At 61.4% G+C, this 22,016-nt stretch overlaps 2 protein-coding genes across 2 annotated transcripts; one reads left to right on the top strand and one right to left on the bottom strand.

The window, feature by feature from the left end:
• The first annotated feature begins 3,348 nt into the window (after positions 1-3,348).
• Positions 3,349-11,039, top strand: LOC137154966 (C-type lectin domain family 2 member D-like). Its single transcript, XM_067550813.1, has 6 exons — positions 3,349-3,962; positions 5,043-5,287; positions 5,955-6,062; positions 8,288-8,475; positions 8,763-8,866; positions 10,047-11,039. The coding sequence occupies exons 2-6, from the start codon at positions 5,209-5,211 to the stop codon at positions 10,156-10,158; spliced, it is 591 nt and encodes a 196-aa protein (XP_067406914.1). The 5' UTR covers positions 3,349-3,962; positions 5,043-5,208; the 3' UTR covers positions 10,159-11,039.
• An 8,552-nt stretch (positions 11,040-19,591) lies between these two features.
• MPIG6B (megakaryocyte and platelet inhibitory receptor G6b) lies at positions 19,592-21,973 on the bottom strand. Its single transcript, XM_067550801.1, has 7 exons — positions 21,619-21,973; positions 21,156-21,473; positions 20,783-21,064; positions 20,598-20,703; positions 20,374-20,411; positions 19,987-20,072; positions 19,592-19,827 (listed from the first exon to the last, which is right to left on the bottom strand). The coding sequence occupies exons 1-7, from the start codon at positions 21,671-21,673 to the stop codon at positions 19,726-19,728; spliced, it is 987 nt and encodes a 328-aa protein (XP_067406902.1). The 5' UTR covers positions 21,674-21,973; the 3' UTR covers positions 19,592-19,725.
• Positions 21,974-22,016: the final 43 nt, after the last annotated feature.

The raw sequence follows: 22,016 nt of genomic DNA, 5'->3' as shown, positions 1-22,016 counted from the left end.
GCAGAACCGTGTGCCTGAGTCTGCAGAGAGCCTGAGACCATCCTCTGAAATGGGGGGAGCTGCCCCATGCATCTCAAAGGGATGTTAACCCCAAGACTTGCTGTTCTGGATGACACAACGTCCCCTGGCAACGCCTTCACAACGTCCCCTGGCAAGGAGTTCCACAGATTGACTGCATTGTGTGAAGTAGTTCCTTATGTTTTGTTTTAACCTGCTGCCTGTAGTGTCAGGGTGTGACCCCTGGTTCTTGTATTATGTGAAGGGATAAATAATACTTTTTCTCCATGATTCATGATTTTCTAGACCTCCATCATATCCCCCTTAGTTGTCCCTTTTCCAAGCTGAACAATCCCAGTCGTTTTTAATCTCTCCTCATAAGGAAGCTGTTCTAAAGCCTGATCATTTTTGTAGCCCTTCTCTGCACCCTTTCCAGTTCTAAAATATCACTCTTGAGATGGGGCAACCAGAATTACTTGCACTATAGAAGGGGTGGGTGTGCCCTGGATTTGTGGATGAGCAATTACAAGACAGAAAATATCTATCTTTGCCTCATGGTTCGTAAAAGTGTGTGGTGTTTTGTTTTGTTTTTGATTGTAGCTAGTTCTCTAAAACCATCTGCTCAGTGACAGCACTCAAGAAAGATCTTGAGGAAACAGCTAATTTAGACCCCATCGTTTTGTATGTAGAGTTGGGATTATGTTTTCCAGTGGGCCGTATGTGCTTTCTTTTTACGTATGTAACCCTTCCGCCAGACCAAGTCAGCAGCAGCAAGGGCCGGGTTCTATATCTAGGGGTCCCTCTCAATGATACCATACCAACCTGGCTCGAGCCCCCACCCAGTCACCTGGGAAATCACACACTATTCCCTGGGTGCCCCCAAAGGGCAATACTTCCCCTCTCGCAAGCACAGAGTCTGAGTGTAGAAAGAAACCTTTTAATAGCAAACAGAGATAACACCGCACTGGTTTGGGGAACAGTGCAAACAGAGTTCATGAACTCAATGAACCAAACCTCTCCCAGAGTACGGGGCGTCCTTCGCCTCTCCCTTCCTTCTTCCCCCTGTACTGACTGGTGTCGGTTGCAATGTCCACCTCTTGGGGGTGGCTCCACCCCCTATGCCACTTCTGTCCGACACGGGCTTGACCAGGCCCCCTCTGCTGCTGTCTCCTACCGCCTTCGGGCCTCGCTGAGTCCCCGACCGCTGGCAGTGACCACGCCTGTTTCCCACCCACCGCTGGCTCCGACCGCACCTGGCTCCCGCTGACTGCACCGGGCTGGCACCGACTGTGCCGACCTCTCTGCCAATCGCTGACCCAGCTGGCACCGACCGTGCCAGCCTCTCCACCGACCCTGACCGCCCCAGGCTGGCATCAGTCGGTGCCAGCCTCTCACCAGGGTAGCCTGGTGCTCACTCAGCTCTCTTAGTTGTCGGACAAGGTTTCCCAGATCCTCTACTGCTTCAGCTCTTAGTGATTTCAGCTCCTGGGTAAACCTTCTGCTGACATACAGGCAATGTCCCTGCTTTCAAGAAACAAAAGACTCCAAGATGAGTCATTAATTCTATCTTTTAACAATGGGGAGAGAGAATCACTCAATGCCTGGGGGCAGCCCTTTACCAGGGCCAGTGTGCTCCCAATAGGAGACTGCTCCACCTTTCCCCCCCCCCGTGTTTCCAGGCTGAAACATCTGTCTGCCACCCTTGTGGAGCTCGGTTTAGTTTAGGTGCAGATTCTATCAGAACAGACTAAGCACAGTTTTGCTGACATCTGTTCATACAACTGAAGGACACATTTCATTACCCCAGCAGTTAACACAAAAGTGGTTTGTAGCCCAAAACCAGCCCTGCCAACCATTTCCCATCATGCTCAGCACCTAGGTAAGTTATGCTAAATATTTAATTGTACTCGTGCAGATACAAAGCCCATGCCAATAAAGTGCCCCCCTTTCAGCTGCTGAGCAGGGAGAGGGTCACTGAGACACTCAGACCTGGCTTACACGTAGAATGCACAGAGGGATGGGAGCGTTGAAGGCAGGGTTCTGTGTGTGTATGGGTGAGGCCGCATTTGGAGTGTTGTGTCCAGTTTTGGGCCCCCCACTACAGGAAGGATGTGGACAAATTGGAGAGAGTCCAGTGGAGGGCAACAAAAATGATGAGGGGATGGGAGCACAAGACTTATGAGGAAAGGCTGAGGGAACTGGGCTGGTTTAGTCTGCAGAAGAGAAGAGTGAGGGGGGATTTGATAGCAGCCTTTAACTGCCTTGGCACAGCCTGGCTGGGCTGGCTTAGCTGGGGTCGGCCCTGCTGTGAGCAGGGGTCAGACTAGACACCCCCTGCATGTCCCGCCCCCCTTCCCCTGCTGGCAGTGCAGGTCCTGCAGTGTGACGGGCGGGCGTGCAGGCTGTGCGAGCAGTTAAAGGGCCCGTGCTAGGTAGCTCGGCTAACAAAGAGCTCGCAGAGGGGCAGGCGCTTGCAGGGAGCAAGGCTGGTTCCAGGCGTCGGGACGGGACGGACCGGACTGAGGGGGCTCCAGGGGGCCGACGGGGTCTGCTGAGGGGAAAAAACGTTCCGGCAGAGCCGGTGGACGCCCCAGTTTTGGAAGGTGGCTGGCTGGCTGGCAGCGAGCCAAGGAGGCGGAGCCTCACCCCTGGAGGCAACACTGCGAGGCGGTTGTGTGTGACCTGCGCCGGCTGCTGCGTGTCTTGAGCACGGCGCGCTCCAGCCCGGCGCCCGCTGCTGCTGCTGTTGCCGGCCGGCCCGGGAAGCCGCGGGGGGCCCCGCGAGGGTCTGTCGGTCAGCGGGGGGAGGGGCAGCCGATCTCGGGGTGTTGGACAAGGGGGGGCCGTGCACAGTCCCGGTTGCGGGGGGGGGGCGGTTCCCGTTATTTGCAGGCCGGGAAGCGGCTGTCCCAGCACCGGTGCACGGAGCGGGTCGGGCCGGACATGACCGGGGGGGGGGGGGCGAGGCAGCCGCTGCTTTTCCCCGCGGGGTCGACACCGGTGGGAAACAGCCCCTCCCCCCGCCGGAAACCGGGAGCTGCGGGGCGGGGCTGCAGGGGTGTGTGTGTGTGTGTGTGTGTGTCTGTCTGTCCCCGCCCCCCCCCCCCCGGCAATTTAGCATCACGGTGCGACGAGCCCTGCCCCGGGCTGGGGCGGGGCGGGGGGCGGCCGCTGCTAGTCCCGGGCGGGAGCGGGCCCGTCTCCTGCACCCGGCGGCGGGACCGTGGCGCCCGGGGCGGGATCGCGGCTGGGCCCCCGGGTGCCCTTGGGGGGGCGAGGGCTCCGGGCCCCTTCCGCCGGTGACGGCTGCTCTGGGGCGGGGCGGGGCTGAGCTAGGATCGCTGCCGGGAGTCGCCCCTAGGGCTACTGCAGACTCTTGCGCTGCCGTGTACAGCGCCCTGCACCAAGCGGGGGCGGGGTGGGTCTCTGTGCGCCCAGGAGCTGAGCTGGATAGTGCGGCTCCTTCCCAGTCCCAGCGGTGGGGTGCCCAGCCAGCAGCACCTGCTGCTCCTCGATGGGGGTCTGGGGCCTGTCCCGGCCCCACAGACGCACACGGCCCCTCCCGGCGGAGCGCAGAGCCCGGGGGCTGAATCCCGCCTGCCCACCCACGCCGAGACGGTGCAGGGCTGCCGGTGTGATGCCACTAACCGATAACCCGGGTCCCGGCCGATCAGCGAGCGCCCCCTGCCTGCTCCGCAGGGGCTGATCCACAAAATCCGGCAGTCCTTCTGTCTAGGCCTGGACCCAGGGATGCCCCCCTTAGGCTGGGGGCGGGGGGGATGGGCCTTTAGTGCCCACCCACTTCCAGAGCACAAATACACCGGCAGTCAGAAGCGGCTGCTGCTAACAAGGGCTGGGCGGTGTACTACAGCCACGGTGGGCGGGGACGGGGTGTGTCTGACCCATGGTGCAGATGTTGTGTGTCCTCCCTCCCCCCGTCTGCGTCCTCCCAGCCAGACCAGCAGGTAAATCCCGGAACAGAGCCAGGGAGGAGGGTGATGGGGGGGGTGGGCAGGGGGAAAACGGCAAAGCTCCCCTGCCGCCTGGGGAGAAGCCTGCCTGGGAGGGGACAGGAGCCGGCCCAGGCAGAAGTCGGGTGGCCGAGCGGGGGCAAAAGTTCCGCTGCCACCTGGGGAAGCAATGTGGGGGGAGCCCTGCCCACCGCAAGACTGGGGGGGCCATGGGCGGCAGGCCAGGACCTGGACTGCAGGGTGGTGCAGGGTCTGTGTGGCAGGATCGGGACTGGCTGCCATTGGCAGCAGGCTGGACCAGGCCTGGTGCCCCCCAGCCCCACTCATGGCACAGCGACGCTCGCCAGCTGCCTGCCCCGCTTTGGGGCTGCTCCCTGCCCGGCGTCTGCCGTGGCTCTGGTCCGGGGCTGCCCCCGCACGTCCCTTTGGGTGGGGCTCGGAGCAGCTCTGCTGTGGGGCTCAGGGTGCCCAATTCTCCAGCCACGGCCCCCAAACCACCTCCCCCAGCCCAGCCCTAGCCTAGCCGGGCTCCTCCGGGCCTCACCTGCTACCGGGCAGCCTGGGGTGGGAGGGGATCCCAGTGACGTGATAAAAGCACCTAAAGGAGCCGGTATCGCTGGTGGTGGGAGAACGTCTGCCATCCACACCAGGGCTTATGCCGGCAAAGCAGACCTTGCTGGGTGGGGTTTCACCCCCCCGAGCGACAGAAGCTTTGCCGGCAGGGCAGAAGTGCTGGCCTAGGGAAGGCCTCAGACGCCTGCCCAGGGACTTGTCCTGCTCCAGCGACTGGGGCACCCAGCGGGAACTGGCAGTGACACAGGCAGCGTTTTCAGAGCAGGGCAGGGTTTGTTCGTCACCTGGCACACGGCCCTTTGTCACGGGTGGGCACGTCCCAGTGGGCGGTTTCCGTAGCAGAGCAGGTCTTTTTGGGGGCAGAGGGGGCCGAAGGGGTTTAATGTGGTTTAATCATCATGGTACCACCTCTGGCAGAGGGTTGGGCTGCTGGGCCAGGAACAAGAAACCACAAATCAACACACAGACACCGCACCAACTGTCCTGCCTGGTCCGTCTCAGCTTTCAGATCGGCTGGAGAGTCCGGAGCAGGGAACAGGCACCAGCACCTCGCCCCTCGCTCAACTTTGCTGTGCTGCCCCTGGGTGGGACACAATTACTTGGGAGAGGAGCCGATCCCAGCCCAGCACCTGCAGCGTCTTCAGCCTGAGTGTCGCTGAGAGAGACAATGGAGGAAGCCGTGGGGCCGACTTACAGCCAAGTGCCTGTTAATGGTGATGGAGACCTGCAGACTGGAGGGCAGCCAGGTAATGGGGCGTCGCTGGCTGGGAACAGGCGGGATAGAGGCACTGGCACTGCCCCAGGTGGGGCCATGCTCTCAGGGGCGGCAGCAAGTGCCTGACCCCCATCTGTGGCAGCAGGGACTGGATCAGTGCCAGGGGCTCTCAGGGCACCGGTCCCTGGCTCACAGCTGCTGTCTGGTGCACACAGCCAGGCTGGGCAGGTGCCTCTGGGGCTGTGTGTGTCAGACCCCCTGTGACAACACTGGCCCCTCTGCCTGCTTCGGTCTCCTCCCTTCTGCTGTGTGTGGCCAGTGTGAGACTCCAGGTGCGGTGACAGGCGCACTTGGCAACGCGGGCACAGCCAGCGCTCTGCAGGGGACAGCGGGGGTGGGGAGGGGGGGCAGCTTGAACTCCAGCCACTGGAACAGACGGGTCCTTATCTCTGTACCCCGGAGCAAGCCAGGCCTCATGACAGCGTGGCTGGGAGTGCCCAGGGGAGGGCACCGGACTGAGGGGAAAGGGGGACTGTTCCCCCAGCCCCAGCCTGCCTGGCCCCCCCGGGCTCTTGTCCCAGAGCATCTGACGGAAGCAGCAATGGACAGGATGCTGCATGTTCTCGGGCAGCTCCAGCCCTGGGGCCGTCAGTGAGATGGGTCCTCGCAGCCCTGGCTGACGGGTCTTTCTCTTTCAGACCCTCACGGTAACTGCAGGAAACGTAACCGCAGGAAACGTATCATTGCCATCGTCCTCGTCCTCGCACTCGTGTTCTTAGTTCTGCTCACAGCTACTCTCCTGCCAGGTAAGTTCTCAGCCCTCCCTGCCCCCCTCTGTGCATCCCCTCCCCCTGGGGCTAGTGCCACGGTTACCGTCTCTTCTCCTGGTTTGTTGGTCTCTGCCCCGGGACAGAGGATTCCTGGGGGCTGTTCCTCCAAATTCCTCCTCCTGCCCCGCACAGACCCTGCACCTGGGCTGTCCCTGTGTCGGATGCACTGATGTTATTTCCCCCCAGCAGATCTCTGAGCACTTGGGACACCTTTCCCGTGCGCCATGAAGCAGTCACTTACCGGGTGTCTGATGGGACAGGGCTCAGCGCAGCAGTGAGCCCTTTCCCTGCACTGTGTCACTCTGAGATTAGCAGCCTGGCCTTCCTGCATCTTCAGGGCATGCCTGGGGGCTGGGGGCAGGCGCTGCATGTTATTGAAATGAGCCAGAGAATTCAGTTTTCGTCACCTCCGTCAATGCAGCGTTGAAACCCCCCATCACTGATCTTGGCCATGAAGGTCCCTTAGCACCGGTCACTGCCCCAGTCTGCACAGACAGCTAGGCTAGGTCACAGGGCGGCTGTTGGTGAATTTGAACCCTGCCGTATCTGCCAGTCATCTGAGGAAGGGGATGCTGTGACATGGGCACAGAGTGGGAGTTCTCTCTTGCCCTGGGGTCTGCTCACTGGGCCCCAGGAGCGTTTAGCAGCTGGCGGAGGGGATTGAATCCAGGCAGCCTGCATTAGGAATCCTCGGTGCTGATGTCATGACATCAGTGCAGTTGAGCTGGTGCAAATGGCTAAAGCAGATGTGCTGCGCTGGTGCGGGAAGGCGCTGGCCTCGGTGCAGTTCACTGCAGGACGTTACCAGTGACCGCACTGCTCCAGCGCAGCCACAGGAGGTGTTTGCCCTGATGTAACCGCATCACTGTGATTGCACTGGTGCAGATGGCTCTGGTGCAGATGGGCCCTGCACCCAGCTCCCTGCTGTACTGGCAGCTATTGCAATGGGCAGCACTGGCACTGGGTAAGGTGGGACCTATGAGCGTAGGGTTGGTCACACACCTACATGTGCAGGGAGCTCCGCAGAACACATGGCATCTGAGCTGGAGATGGGTGGGAGAGACCCTGTGCCACCCACTGTTATCACTGACCTCTCTGCACTCAGTTCCCTGGGGGCGGGGGGTGAGCGGCTATGCACTGCACAGTTAAATCCCCGGGTACCACCTGCTCACAGCTGCCATGTTTGCTAATTCTTCTGTTCCTCACTGAGCGCCAGCCACACGGGCAGGCTTAAAAACCAGCTTCTGAGTTACCGTGGTGCAAAAGAAGTGATGGGCTCAAAATGTCTGCAAGGATTTGAGTCCAACTCCTCCCAACCCCAGAAAGGAAACAGCAGCAAATGCCCCCGGGGCTGAGGATGAGGAGGGGTGATTCGTGCAGGGCGTAGGATGGTTTCCCGGCTCCTACACACCGTCATCTCATAACTCTGCCTCTGGCTACTCACCAGCTGGCCTGGCCTTTCAAATACCCCTTCGGTGTCAATTATGGGTGACCCCCCCCCATTGCTGTTCTGTCATGGCACTGGAAGGGTTACGCTGCCGTGAGGGCTTCCAGCAAGGTTCTTTCTTGCTGCTGGATTTGGGGAACGAAAAGGCGGCAGGTAGCAGGTGAATTAACTTGCACCGTTCTCAGTGCAACAGGCACTTGCTCTTGGTGGCGTCACCTTGTGGCCATTTCATGTCCCTGGGTGAAAGTTACCTCCCGTCCCCAGTTATTCACCCTTGTTTGTTGCTAGGTCAAACGTCCAGGTGTTGATCTTGTGCTGGGGTGAAATGCTCTGAGCTGTGTTAGTCCCTCCCAGGCGGGGGGTGTCCCTGGAACCCTTCCTGCCAGGCACACATGGTCCGATACGCAGCCAGAGCACTGGTGCAGGAGGCAGCCTGCACTTTTCATTGCGTCACGCAGCCGACGGGCTCGTGGGCTTTAGATTTCTTTTTTTTGTTTCACTTTTTTTTTTTGGGAGTTAAAATATCTCACTTGGGTAAATTGTTTGAATTAGGCCTCCGTATCTAGCTAACACCAAACCTACCGGAGACCGGAAAGTCGAACTCCTCTCTGGAACTGTTCTGGTAAATTGGTGTTTACAACCTTTGACCGTTTTTGACTTATTGGACTGGTCAGTTGAGTGACTATTTTTGTAGCAGTCGAATGCCCAGCACTTGGTGCAATTCTTACCCCACGTGTTACGTTCTCATTCTCAGTGCTGCCAGCTAAGCCTTCATCAGCTGACCTGGGCCCCCCTGCTGGCCCCGCCTGCCCGGACGGCTGGGTCGGTTACCAGAGGAAATGCTACTATTTCTCAGAGAGCGAAGGGAACTGGACCTACTGCCGGAGCAACTGCTCTGCACTGGGTGCCTCCCTGGCTGGGATCGACAGTGAGCAGGAATTGGTGAGACTCGCTAATTGCCATGTCCTGGCCTGGGCCGTCCCCAGCCCAGGTGAACTTGGGGTGCAGGCGACTGGGAGCATGTGGGCGGGGCTGTGAGAATTGGGGGTGTTAATACTTACTGTCTGGGTGACCTTGTCCCTTGGAAACGAGGGAGGGGAAAATCCCTGCCCCTCCTGGAAATAAACTGAGCACCCGTCAAGGTGCGACTGGGATTCTCTGCCGCACAGAGCCCTGGGGGGTGCACCAGAGCTGGGGCTGATCCAGGCCGTCCCTCTGCTTTCTTTAAGACTTTCCTGCTGCGCTATAAGGGTGTCCTTGACCACTGGATCGGCCTCCACAGGGACCCAGGACAGCGTTGGAAATGGACCAACGGCACCGCATTCAATGGCCTGTGAGTCTCTCCCCCTCTCTGTTAATGCTGGGTTAGGGGATTGTGGTGTGTGAGCTGTTGCGTTCAGGTGGCTGCACTGTTCAGTGTGAGTGAAGCAGACAGACACGGCCCTGCTCCGGTTGTTTGCTGTGTGCGTTAGAGACAGAGGGAAGTGACGTGTCCCCAGAACCCTCAGCTCCTCCCCACAGCGCGGTGCTGGCCTGGTGCTGGGCCAGCCGTGGTCAGAGGTGCCCTGAACTGGCTACGGGTCCTGCTGGAGGATGGCAGCAGGGTTGAGTTACTTGGCCAGTGAGACCCCTGAACCCACAACCCGGCAGGACACTGAAGGAGCCTGCTGCTCACAGGGGCTGGGCGCCTGGGCTCCCGTTGGCTGGGGTAGGATAGCGGTGGCTCCAGCTCTAACGTGAAGCACTGCGAGAGCTGATGTCCTCACACAATGGCTGCTGGGTTTGTGGTGCAGCCCCGGTGCTGCTGGCATCTCACGCCAGCCCTCCCCGGTGCAGCCTGTCCTGACAGGCCTCTGCCCTCTGGTGTAGATGATGATGATGATGATGAACTGTTCCCAGAGAGCCCGGCTCTCGCTCTTCCATTGTGTGGATTACAGCTATTCGCTGCCAGATTTTTTCCCCAGCCAATGGTAACGTTGCTGAAACATGCATCCTGGGGGCACTGTAACCGCTTGTGAATTCAGCAAGTAGTTTTGGCCGGGTGGGGGGAAATTAATGCGGGGGGGGAAGTGAAATGGTTTGTTTTGGCCACTTCCAATCTAAACATTTTGACGCTTTGTTGAACTGATGTTTTGGTTTTCAGATTTAGCTATTTCTTTAAAAAACCCCAAAAGGGGAAAAACACCCAGAACTGAAATGGGAAAACGTGGTTTGCGGTTAAACGAAAGGTTTCGTTTGATGCAACACAATTTTTTACCTTTTCATTTTGTTTTCAGGTGTCTTTTGACCTGAAACGAATGGGTTCATTGTGGTGGGGGGGAAACAGAAACCAGTCACTTTTGGTTTGAACAAAAACATTTTTCAGTTTGGCCCTTGCGCTGAACAATAACGTGTTCCGCTCCGATCCCGAGGGGCTGTGAGTAGCTGCTGCACGCTCAGGGCTGCGTTCTGGGGAATGGATCCCCTGATGCGACTGGCGTGAACTGCCTAGCTCCCTGCCTTCTGTGTCGCAGGTTCACGATAGGAGGCAGCGGTGACTGCGCGTATCTGAATTATGTGGCCGATGGCAGCAGCTCCCGGTGCTCCGCAGAGCGACGGTGGATCTGTAGCAAACCTGAAGCGTAGGTGACAGGAGACGGGACTGCACTGGAAGGGGACTTGAAATAAGTGTTTACAAGATAGTGCAATAATACAGCTCACACCTGCTTGAATGAGCCACGTCCCCACTGCTCAGCCAGGCCTACCTCAGGGAAGAGCTCACAATCAGGCAGTGGGACCCTCAAGCATTAATAGTGTGTGTGTAGCGTAAACTGTAGATTGTTCGTATTTACCTTCCAGCTCTGCAGCCTAAGGGTCGGGGCTGGGCTGCTCCAGCTGCTGGAGCTGATCCCTGGGGGCTGCTGCTCCTCCACTCCAGCCAGCACCACCGAGGGAGGGGAGGGTTATACCCAGCCAGCAGGGAGCCGGGGGGGTTTGCACCTGGCCAGCGCCCAGCGTGAGGCTGTTGCACCCGGTGCAGAGCTCGGGGGGCTGAATGACCTCAGTATTACTGAAGCCTCATGGAGCCCTGGGGATCTTGGGTGTCCCACCCCCAGGCTGGGAGCCGTTGCCGTAGAGCACATTTCTCAGCAGCTTGTGCTGCAGCCGGAGGAGCCCCCGACGTGGCTCAAGGAGTGGCTGGGATGTTGGGTAGGAGCTGCCTTGTAATGCCATGAATCAGACGGTGCGCTCACTTCCTTCCCCGCGGTACAGGGCCGAGCCTGCAGGGAGCGTCCAGGGGGCGGACACGGGGGGGGCCAGACCCCTGGGGAATTACCTCCCATGGCAGCCAGCCTGTATTGCCCCCGGCCTGTGCTCACCCTGCCCTGTGTTAGCCAAACAACAAATGTCTCAGGATATGGAAACAAGCCACGGTTATTGTGAACCCAGAGATTTGGTCAATAATGCAAGTAGGAGAGAAACTAACAAGATCAATGTGGTGCCTTACACTTACAGAGATGGTAATAAATGTACTTTGTTGACATGTGTTTCAATTGATGCTTTCATTCACACTCACACACACAGACAGGCAGACAGACAGACAAACACACCCAGGGTCTCACAGATGTTCTAGTTACCAGCCTCTTGGTGCTCATGGTAGTCACTGGCCAGGTGACTGCAGCACGAGGGTGAGGAGCCAGGCTCTGCCGATGGCACCGGTTCTCCTGGCTGGTTGGTGATGTAGACCCGAACCTCCAGCCTTCATCTTTCTGTCCCATTTTATAGGGAAAAGACCCCATGTCAGTCTGTGGGTTTTGCTCTGTCCTGCTGCATCTGCATTTGGTGTGATCCTCAATCACCCACATTGCTGCAAGCCTGATCCGATTTTGTCCTTTGAAGTGGGCTGACTCCAGAGTTAGCAGGGTGGGCTCCTCTTCAGCCAGTAGAGTGGTAAAAGTTATTATCTTCGCTCCTTTCTTCCTCCCTCAAACGTTTGAGGTGAGGCTGGTGTTTTCTTCATCCCTCCCTCAGACCAATTGTTCAGTCACTCTCCCTGTCTACACCCACCTCCGTTGCTGGGCCATTCACACTCCAATCACTCAGCGCACACTCCTGGCTGAAGAACTCTCAGATTATTTTTAAAGCACACCTGCGTTCAGCGTTGCCGCTGGCTGTCACAGTGCGGTCGCTGTGTTACACTGCACAGTGCGGCTTCTGGTACCTAAACAGGGTTTGTACAAGTCTGTGGAGGGTGGGTAACGTGCACAGATCCCGGGGGCAGTGGCTGGTTTTACAACAGTGACACGAAGTGCAGCCGGACGTGAATTATTCTGCAGTCAGGGGGTGTTTGGAAAGGCTGCCGTGAACATTTCGAAGGGTGGAACAGTGCCAGTCCAGTGAGGTTTTGGCTTTTGATTAAAGGGGCCGTGTGTCAGGCTGACGCGCCTCGTGGTGGGAAGGTGTGTGTGTGTTTGTGGCTCTCTTCTTTCATGTATTGCATGAAAACAGGACTGGGCCAATAGGGGGCTGGGACCCAGGACTCCTGGGTTCTCTGGAAGTGGGGTGGGGTCCAGCGGTTAGAGCAGGGCAGCTGGGAGCCAGGACTCCTGGGTTCTCTGGAAGTGGGGTGGGGTCCAGCGGTTAGAGCAGGGCAGCTGGGAGCCAGGACTCCTGGGTTCTCTGGAAGTGGGGTGGCGTGTCCAGTGGGAGCAGAGTGCAAAACACCCGCTGGGCGGGTGCCATGTAAATGGATCCAAATCTCTCTCTCGGCGGCCTCACAGGCTGCCAGAGTGGGGTGTCCGTCCACAATGAGCCTCCGCGGGAGGGAGCATCCGTGTCCCTCTCCTGCCTCCCCTGTGGGGCGCAGGGACCCATGGCATCCTGGCTGCTCAATGGGGACCCAACCCCAGACCCCGCAGCCCTTTGGGACCTGAGGGACAAGGTGACGATCGAGAATTTCTCCAGCTGGTTCGAGGAGCTGCCTGGGGACACCCCTCTCCCCCCCCCCCCCCCGACTGGCAGCTACTGCCTGGAGCGTGAGCCGGAGGCGCCCAGGAGAGCCGCTCGCCCAGCCACACCCAGTCAGGTGTGTTGCTCCCCCTCTCCATACTCCAACACCCCTGGGGGGGGTTAAAGGCGACTGGCCAAGAGAGACCTAAATGTGGGATAGATGGGCGCTGGTCCTGTGTGAAGGTGTTCCTCACGGCTGTTACCCAGTCACCCCACCCCAGAGCTGGCTGCATCTCCGTACCTGGTGAGTGATCCCAGTCCCAATTCTCTTGCCTGACTCAGGCACCCTGGACCCCACCCCCTGGTTTCTGATCTCCAGCTGTGTGGGTGTCATTCTGGTCATAACCATCAGTGGCTGCATTTACTATTGGTGGCGCCGGTGCAGGTACATCACGTAGGGGGCAGCAGTGGGGAGGGGGGTGGTTTGTACAATCCCAGGTGTGGGGGGGGAGGGGTGTAGCAGAGTCAATTTATAGGGGGTGGTATTAGAAGGGGGTAGCTATGGGGGAGATTCTCTGAAGGGGTGGGAACAGGATGGGGGGGGGTGTAATTCCATAGGGGCTTACGAGGCGATAGGATGAACTAGTTCTATGGGGCTGGGTGGGGTGAACGGGTGATGTTCTGGAGGGGAAAGGCCCAGAGCCGGGGATGAGCGTCTAGGGGGCAGGGGATCCTCTGGGGCAGTCGGGCTATAGGGCTCATCTCTAGGGAGGGGCTATAGGCCGGGATTTGCTAGTCTATGGGGAACAGGTGCATGGTGGGGGACATGGGGATGTTATTCCATAGGGGCAGCTCCCAGAGAGCTGATATGGGGCAGATGGTCTATAGGGTCAGTGGGAATATAGGGGGCTAGGCTATAGGGTCAATGGGGTCTATTCTACAGGGGGTGATACAGGTTGGCTGCCATGGGGGGGTTATTCCCTATGGGGCTGACCCCCCCCAATGTCTCTGACCCCCCCCGGGAAATTCTTTGCTTGTCCCTGTCCCTCCCCAGCGAGACCCGTGTGGGGCCGACAGCCGAAGGTGAGGGGGGAGTGAGCCGGTGAGTTGTGGGGCTGGGGGGGGGCCCCCATCCACTCTGGGGGTCGCCGGCTCCCATCCGGCCCAACCGCCAGTGCCTGTAACCCGCCCTCGCCTCTCCCAGCAGCGTGGCCCGGCCCCCCCCCCCCCCCCCAGCCTCCGATCCTGGTTGACGGTAAGTGCGGGGGCACTGTGCTGGGGGGGCACTGTGCCCCACATGCTGGCTAGAGGGGGCTCTGCCATTGGCTGGCTGGGGGGGGGCCCTACAGCGCCTCTAACACCTGCTCTGTCTGTAGGCCTTTGGTGTGACGGAAATGGAATCCGGGGGGGGGGGGGGGAGGTGTGGACAGGCAGAAAACCAGCCCCCCCCCCCGACCATCTACGCCCCACTGAGCCCTGACCCTGTGGACGGGGCTAGCAAGCGCCTGGGGCTGGCGCCAGCAGCCCCCCCCCCCCAACCCCCTCCCCCCAGAGCCTCTCAGCCTCAGGCCATGAGGGGTCAGTGAGACCTGTCCTCCCCACACTTAATGCTCCGCGTGTGGGGGAGCAAAGGCATTGACAATAGTGTAGGTCCTACATTATATGTTGTAAACAAACCTACGTAGGGCTCAATGAACCTTTCCTCTGCTCCCAGTGGCAACCGACACGGGGAGGGGAATCTACCCCTACGCCCTCCAATCCTCCCTGGCCCCGAGAATCATGGGGTAGGTCCTACATGATGTATGGTAAACAAAGCAAAGTCTGTACGTGACGAGGAATCTTAAACAAACCGTCTGCGTTTTGTACCAAGGCGAGGTCCCGGGGTGGGTGCGTGTTAGTTAGTCTGACATGCACAACACACACGGTGTGGCCTGGTCCCGCTCGTCTTTGCTAAGTGTGACCCTGGCAGCGTCGCCCCCGGGGGCTGAGGAAGGTAAGGAGCAAACCTGGCCATGGGGCCGGGCCTGGGCTGGGCAGCCTGGAAAACAGGGCGTAACCCCAGGGTGCCGGCACATTCCCAGCACCAGGGAGCCCGTTCGGACACCCTCAGAATCTCCCCCTGCAGTTTCAGCTGCATTCACGCTGCCCCATCACTTCCTGTCTCAAACGTCTGTTCAGCTGGTACCCAGCCGCCACACCCCAGAGGTGGGTGCATCTCAGCGCCAGGTGCGGGGGCCCTTCTCTGGGCAGAACACACCAGACTCGGGGGTTTGCAGGCTCCCGGGTGACAACAGAAGCCAGTTCCATCGTGGGTCTCCCCTGCAACCTGCAGGGGCTAAGGCTGATCTGGACGTGGCTCCCGCGCTACCCGAGCTGCGCTGGTGTCAGCGGTGGGATAACGACCATCTACACAGCGACGGCCGCCGGGGCCAGGCACGTCCAGCTGCAGCGATTCCAGCCATGGCTGCGGCTCCGCATGGGGCTAGGAACCCGACCCTCCGTCCTGGAACTGCGACCCGCCCACGTGAGCGACTCGGGCGTCTTCTCCTGTGCCAGCCCCAGCCAGGCCGGGCCCAACGTCTCGGTGACCATCACACCCGGTAACAGCCCGGACGGGGGGGCTGTGTGCCAGGACACCTGGGTTCTCGTGGGGTCTAATGGTTAAGCCGGGGGAGGGGAGGGCTGGGAGCCAGGACTCCTGGGTTCTCTCCCAGCCCCAGGAGCAGAGTGCGAAACACCCATCAGGAGGGTGCCATGTAAATGGATCCAAAGCTCTCTCTTCGGTGTCGTCACAGGCTGCCAGACTGGAGCGTCCGTCCACGTGACCCCCCCAACGAGCTGCTGCGGGTGGGAGCATCCGTGTCCCTCTCCTGCCTCCCCTGTGGGGCGCAGGGACCCACGGCGTCCACAGCAGGGGGGGCACCCAGGTGCTCAATGGGGAACCACCCGCAAACTCCGCAGCCCTTCGGGACCTGAGGGAAAAGGTGATGATCCAGAATTTCTCCAGCCGGTTCGAGGGTTTGTGGAGCTGCCGCCTGCCTGGGGATCCCCCCGGACCGGGAGCTACTGCCTGGAGCGCGAGCCGGGGGCGCCCGGGATCCAGGAGAGCCCCTCGCCCGGGACCCATGGCCCCATCGCTCCAGGTGCGTATTCAGCCCCACGGCCCTGTCTCAGTGCAGCCACCTCTGGGGTGGGGCAGCGCGGTACCAGCCGCACAGAACGGCAGCAAGGGATCCCCGTATAACCAGCCGCCCCGCCCCAGAGGTGGCTGCATCTCCGCGCCGGGAGCGTGTCTGGTGTCAGCTCCTCTCTCTGCTCACAGGCTCCCGGCCCGGGCTGAAGGTGCTGGCCGGGCGCTGCGCCCTCACCGTCCTCTTCCTCAGCGCCAGCGTGGGGGCCGTCTGCTACGTGCATCGAAAGCCCCTGGGCCCGCAGGTACCAGCTTCTTCTACGCTAGCTCCCCGAGGCAGGGCCCCCCCTGGCCAGCACTGACCGCCAGGGCAGAGCCCCCCCCCACTGCCCCTGCCCCGCTGCCAGCAGCCCAGCGCCCCCCAACACCCCTTTGCTCTGCCGTGGGTCTCACATGACGCCTCTTTCCCTCCTGCGGACCGTGCAGCTGGTTGGTACAACCCAGATCCCCTTTGTTTACAGTTTGGTTTGTTTGCAATACATAACGTAGGGCCTACGCTAAGGTGTGGATTGGGCGGGCATAGACGGGATCCCTCCCCTGGGGAGAAGGCTGAAAGCGTTTCGCACGCCCTACACCTGCCTCTGTTTACAGTTTGGTTTGTTTGCAATACATAATGTAGGACCTACATTATTTTTCTCAGGAGGCAGGATGGGAGAGGGACCAGTTCCCGTGGACCGTGTCCCACCCTGGAGCCCCCACATTCTGCTGTGGGGTGACACAACAAATCCAAAAATATCCCCTTGGGTTTATGCTTTGATTTGTTTACAATACAAAATGTAGGACCTACAATATTGTATGGGGGGAGGGTTAATAATGGAGAAGCCCCCACCTGCTGCCACTGGGAGAAGCAGAACATATCATTCGGGACTAGTACCCCTTGTGTTTACAGTTCGGTTTATTTAGGCTGCACCCTGTAGGACCTACAATATTATTCTCAGAAGGTAGGGCTATGAGTTACCATGGGCAGGATCCTCACTGCACTGCCATCGAATGCCACTGTTGGGAGCTGCAAAAAAATGGTTTGTTTACTGTTTATGATACATTAGGTAGGACCTACAATATTGTTTGAGGAGAAGTGGAAGAGAGGGTGACCCGTTCTGCACCATGAACACCCCCCATCTTAATTCGAGTGGAGAAGAAGCGGGGGGCAGGGTGGGGAAGTACTGTATTCACTCTGTTCCCCATTTTGTTTACATTTCACTCTGTTTACAATACATAATGTAGGACCTACATTACTGTTCTTGGCTTGTGCCTTATTCACATCAGCAAGAGTTGCCTCTGCAATATGCCCCCTCCCCCCTTCTTTGTGTTGATTAAAGCAGCAGCAGCAGATTTAAGTCCTGGCCCTCACCCCCTTTATTTACAGCTTGCTTTGTTTACGATACATAATGTAGGACCTACAATATTGTCAATGCCTTTGCTCCCCCATGGCCACACGCGGCACATTAAGTGGGGGGAGGGATGGGTCTCACGGCCTGAGAGGCTCGGGGGGGGGAGGAGTGCTCGGGCGCAGGCTGGCCAATTGGATCCCGCCAGGGCCCTACAGACAGAGCAGGCGTTACAGGTGCTGTAGGGCCCGGGGGCCAGTGACCCCCCCACCAGCCGATGGGAGGGGCACGGACCGGGACCAGCAGGGACCCTGCTCCTGGCAACTGGTGGTTCTGTTACCCTGCCTGTGGGGAACAATAATGTAGGTCCTACATTATGTATAGTAAAAACTGGGCAGGTGAAGAGCAGAGGGGGGCTGGGTGGGGGATTTCCTTCTGCTCCAGTGGAGGGAAATGGGGGGCCCCAGGTCAGGGCGGAGGGGGGGCCCCTGCCTCGGGGAGCGGGGGAGGGGCTAGCGTAGAAGAAGCTGGTACCTGCGGGCCCAGGGGCTTCCGGTGCACGTAGCAGACAGCCCCGACGCTGGCGCTGAGGAAGAGGAAGGTGAGGGCGCAGCGCCCGGCCAGCACCTTCAGCCCGGACCGGGAGCCTGTGAGCAGAGAGAGGAGCTGACACCAGACACGCTCCCGGCGCGGAGATGCGGCCACCTCTGGGGCGGGGCGGCTGGTTATACGGGGATCCCTCGCCGCCGTTCTGTGCGGCTGGTACCGCGCTGCCCCACCCCAGAGGTGGCTGCACTGAGACAGGGCCATGGGGCTGAATACGCACCTGGAGCGATGGGGCCACGGGTGCTGGGCGAGGGGCGCTCCAGGCAGTAGCTCCCGGTCCGGGGGGAATCCCCAGGCAGGCGGCAGCTCCACAGACCCTCAAACCGGCTGGAGAAATTCTCGATCGTCACCTTGTCCCTCAGGAACTGAAGGCCTGCGGTGTCCGGGGGTGGTTCCCCATTGAGCAGCCAGGTGGCCCCCCCTGCTGTGGACGCCGTGGGTCCCTGCACCGCACAAGGGAGGCAGGACAGAGACACGGACGCTCCCGCTCGCGGTGGCTCACGGGGGGTCACTTGGATGGACGCCCCAGTCTGGCAGCCTGCGATGACGCCAAGAGAGAGATTTGGATCCGTTTACACAGCAGCCGCCCAGCGGGTGTTTCCCACTCTGCTCCCAGGGCTGGGAGAGAACCCAGGAGTCCTGGCTCCCCCGCTTTAACCATTAGGCCCTACTCCTGTCCCAGAGAACCCAGGTGTCCCGGCACACAGCCCCCCCGTCCGGGCTGTTACCAGGTGTGATGGTCACCGAGACGTTGGGCCCGGCCTGGCTGGGGCTGGCACAGGAGAAGACGCCCGAGTCGCTCACATCGGTGTGTCGCAGTTCGAGGGCGGAGGGTCGGGTTCCCGGCCCCGTGCGGAGCCGCAGCCGCGTCTGGAATCGCTGCAGCTGGACGTGCCCGGCCCCGGCGGCCATCGCTGTGTAGATGGTCGTTATCCCACCACTGACACCAGCGCAGCCCGGGTAGCGCGGGAGCCACGTCCAGCTCAGCATCGGCCCCCGCAGGTTGCAGGGGAGACGCACGAGGGAGCCGGCTTCTGTCATCACCTGGGAGCCTGCAAACCCCAGAGTCTGGTGGATCCTGCCCAGAGAGGGGCCCCTGTGCCCAGCGCTGAGATGCGGCCATCTCTGGGGTGCAGCGGGTGGGCACCAGCTGAACAGATGTTTGGGACAGAAAGTGACGGGGCAGCGCGAACGCAGCTGAAGCCACAGGAGGAGATTCTGAGGGTGCCCGAACGGGCTCCCTGGACTGGAAATTTGCTGGCACCCTGGGGTCGCCCTGTTTCAGGGAGGGGGGGACACGAGGTGTGATCCTGAATGACTGCACTGGGGAGAGCCTACCCCCGCCCCGCCCTGCTCCATTGGCTGGAGGCCGCCCAGCCCAGGCCCGGCCCCACAGCCAGGTTTGCTCCTTACCTTCCTGAGCCTCCAGGGGCGACGCTGCCAGGAGGGCGAAGGCTAGAGGCAGGAGGGGGGGGCGCATGGTGCAGCGGGGGGGCCCCCTCCAGCCTCAGGGTGCGTCTCCCTCTGGGGAGGGCGTCCTTTGGAGGCTACAGAAAAGGGGAAGCTGCAGCCAGGAAGGAAACCATGTGACAGGACACGGCTATTGGGCAACAGCCCCTGTCCCCCCCACAACTACTGGGGAGAGAACCCAGGCGTCCTGGCTCCCAGCCCCCTGCTCTAACCACTAGCCTCCCCTCCCACTGTCTCTCTGTTGGCGCCGAGATGCAACCACCTCTGGGGTGGAGCCCAGGGCAGGGGACGGGTGGTTATACAGTGATCTCTGAGCCCGTGCGGAGATGCGGCCACCTCTGGGGCACGGCAGCTGGGCAACAGTGGCTTGAGAAGTTCATGGCAGGAAGCCAAGGGGAGCCCTGTTGCCGCCCGGAATCACCCCCCTGCGTTCGGGGCCCGGCCCCCAGGGTCGCTGCGTGGACAGAGGTGACACGGCTCAGGCAGGAGGGTTTGCAGGGCAGTTTAATGGCACAAGGCGTTCGCCAGTGGAACTCCCTGCCACAAGCTTTCACCGCGGCTGCTTTCCAACAGATTTCCTGCCCCCTGGGAGCCAGGGGCCTTCATTCCTAGAACAAGGGGGCAGAGGGGAGATATGGGGCAAGCTGGGGGGGTCGCACGCGCTGGGGGTCAGACAATCGTGGCATAGACAGTGGCGCCGTCCTGGAGGGGCGGTGGGGAACAAGCCGCTGGGGGGTGCTGGACTTCGGTGTAAAGCAGGGCGTCCGGGACCTGGGGGGAGAAGGGGGCTTAATAAACAGGAGAGATTTCCCCACACTCACACGCCCCCCCGGCCCTGTATCTCCCCCAACCTGGGCCCCCCTCACACAACCCCTGCCCTGCCCCCCCACACCCCGGCTCTGCTGGTGCCTCCCCCCCTGCGGCTCTTACCTTCCTTTCCCTGCTCCTGGGCTGCGGGACCGGTGCATCTCCGAGCCGAGGCTCTTCCATGAGGGAGAAACTGGGGCCGGGGGCCCCTTGGCGGGAGGGAGAGAAGGAGAGAATGAAAAGGGGGGAGGAGGCAGATGTGGGGGGGCATTGGAGGGGTGGGGGGGGCAGGACAGGACAGGATTTGCTGGGACTCCAGCCCAAGAACCGTTCACCCACGGAACTACCCGCCACTGGGATTCCCCCTGAGGAGACAAGGCCAGGAAGGCACCAGACTCAGCTCCTCGGGGGAGGGCTGGGGCAGGGGGGAGACCGGGGGGGGGCCACGGGTGCAACCGATGGGGGGCAGATACCAGGAGGGGAGGTACTGGGTGGGTTTGTCTCTCTCACCCCTGTCCTTCTCTGGTTTCTTTCGGTCTCGTCCTTCCCTGAAGGGAAAAAACCGGGGGACGAAATTGAAACATGTCCTGTCTCCCCGGACGCCTGGGTCCCTTCTCCTGCCGTGGGGCACCCACTCCCCCACCCCCACCAGCTGGGGTTTGGCTCCCCCAGTTCCCGGGCCCCCCCCTTACTCCCAGCTCCGTTCCCCGGACTCCTGGGTACCCCCAGCTCACCTGTCCCTCCTCCGTCTCCGCAGGCGCCAGGCACCCAGCCCCGCGCCGCCCAGCACCAGAACCGCCAGCAGCACCGCGACCCACATCCACGCCTCGGGGCCAGGGCCTGGAACAGAGGCAGGGTCAGGGCCGGCCGTGGGGCAGCACCATGGGGTGCAGAGAGCTGGGGGGGGGGGCGACCTTACCTTTGGCACCAGGGGTGGGCGCCAGGCAGAACTCGAAGGCCCCAGTGGGGGTGGCCAGGAGGTGACACTCCCAGCGCCCCCAGGCCGCCCGGCGGGTGGGATCCAGCTGCACGGTGGCCCCCCGGTGGCTCTTGGTGGCCCAGCGCTGGTTGCCCAGGGGCCGGTGGTTGAGCAGCCAGCGGTAGGAGGCCGGGCCAGCCACCGGGGGGCAGTGCTGGCAGTGCAGGGTCAGCACCGAGGCGGAGGTCCAGTTGGAGGAGACGGTGAGGTTGTGGTGGCAGCCTGCGGGGGGCAGGAGAGGGGGGGTCAGTGTGGGGTGGGGGTTGGGGGGGGTCAGTGTGGAGCAGGGAAATGTGGGGGGCGCCAGCCTCACCTCCCGTCACCTCCAGCTGGGTGGGGCGACCGGCCCCGGCCCCCCCCAGGCAGGTGAAGGTGCCGGAGTCGCTCATCAGCAGGTCGCGGAGCAGCAGGGCCCCCGGGGCCGAGGGGTGGGGGGCCAGGCGCCCACCGAAGCGGGCCAAGGGGGGGCCGGGCCCCGGGTGCAGCCGGGCGATTTCCAGCTGGTCTCCAGTGACGCCGGCGCAGTCGGGGTAACGGGGGGACCAGACCCAGCGCAGGGGGGGGGGCCCGGCCCCGCAGGGCAGCAGGACCTGAGCCCCGGCCTCCCCGAGCTCCAGCCGCGGGGGGCTGCCTGGGGGGGCAGAAGGTTAGCGGTGCCCCCCACTCCTGACCCACGGCCCCCCCAGCCCCCCCCGGTGTCCCCCACTCCTGACCCACAGCCCCCCCAGCCCCCCCCGGTGTCCCCCACTCCCGACCCGCAGCCCCCCGGCACTCACCCCGCAGGGGGCCAGGGGCCAGCAGGCCCAGCAGGACCCAGCCCCAGCAGCCCATGGGGTCCGGACGTTTCCCCTCCCGGGGCCGGTTTTGCTCCTGTGGGGGCCGCGACTCGCTCCAGGGCCGGGGCCGGAACCGGGGAGGAAGGGGTGGGGGTGGGGACAGGGGGGGCCCAGGCAGGGCCGGGTCCTTATCACTGCCGCCCAGACTTCCCCTGGCCACAGGGGCCGGATCCCTTTGCCCGCCCGCGTTAACCCTGAACCCTACTGACAGCAGCTCTGCTGCCCAGAAACGCCCACTCGGAGGGGTGGGGGAGCTGCCCCCCCAAAGCCGAATGCCAGTGGAGGATCCCGCAGCAAGAAGCCCCCCAGGTTAATGTCAGCTCCCAGGAGGGCCTGGC

Source organism: Emydura macquarii, unplaced genomic scaffold (genome assembly GCF_026122565.2).
Source record: "Emydura macquarii macquarii isolate MOO-44397 ecotype Brisbane River unplaced genomic scaffold, CSIRO-AGI_Emac_v2 contig_1345, whole genome shotgun sequence".
Classification (NCBI taxonomy): domain Eukaryota; kingdom Metazoa; phylum Chordata; order Testudines; family Chelidae; genus Emydura; species Emydura macquarii.
Note: the sequence above shows the minus strand (reverse complement) of the source record. Positions and strands in the feature narration are given on the sequence as shown.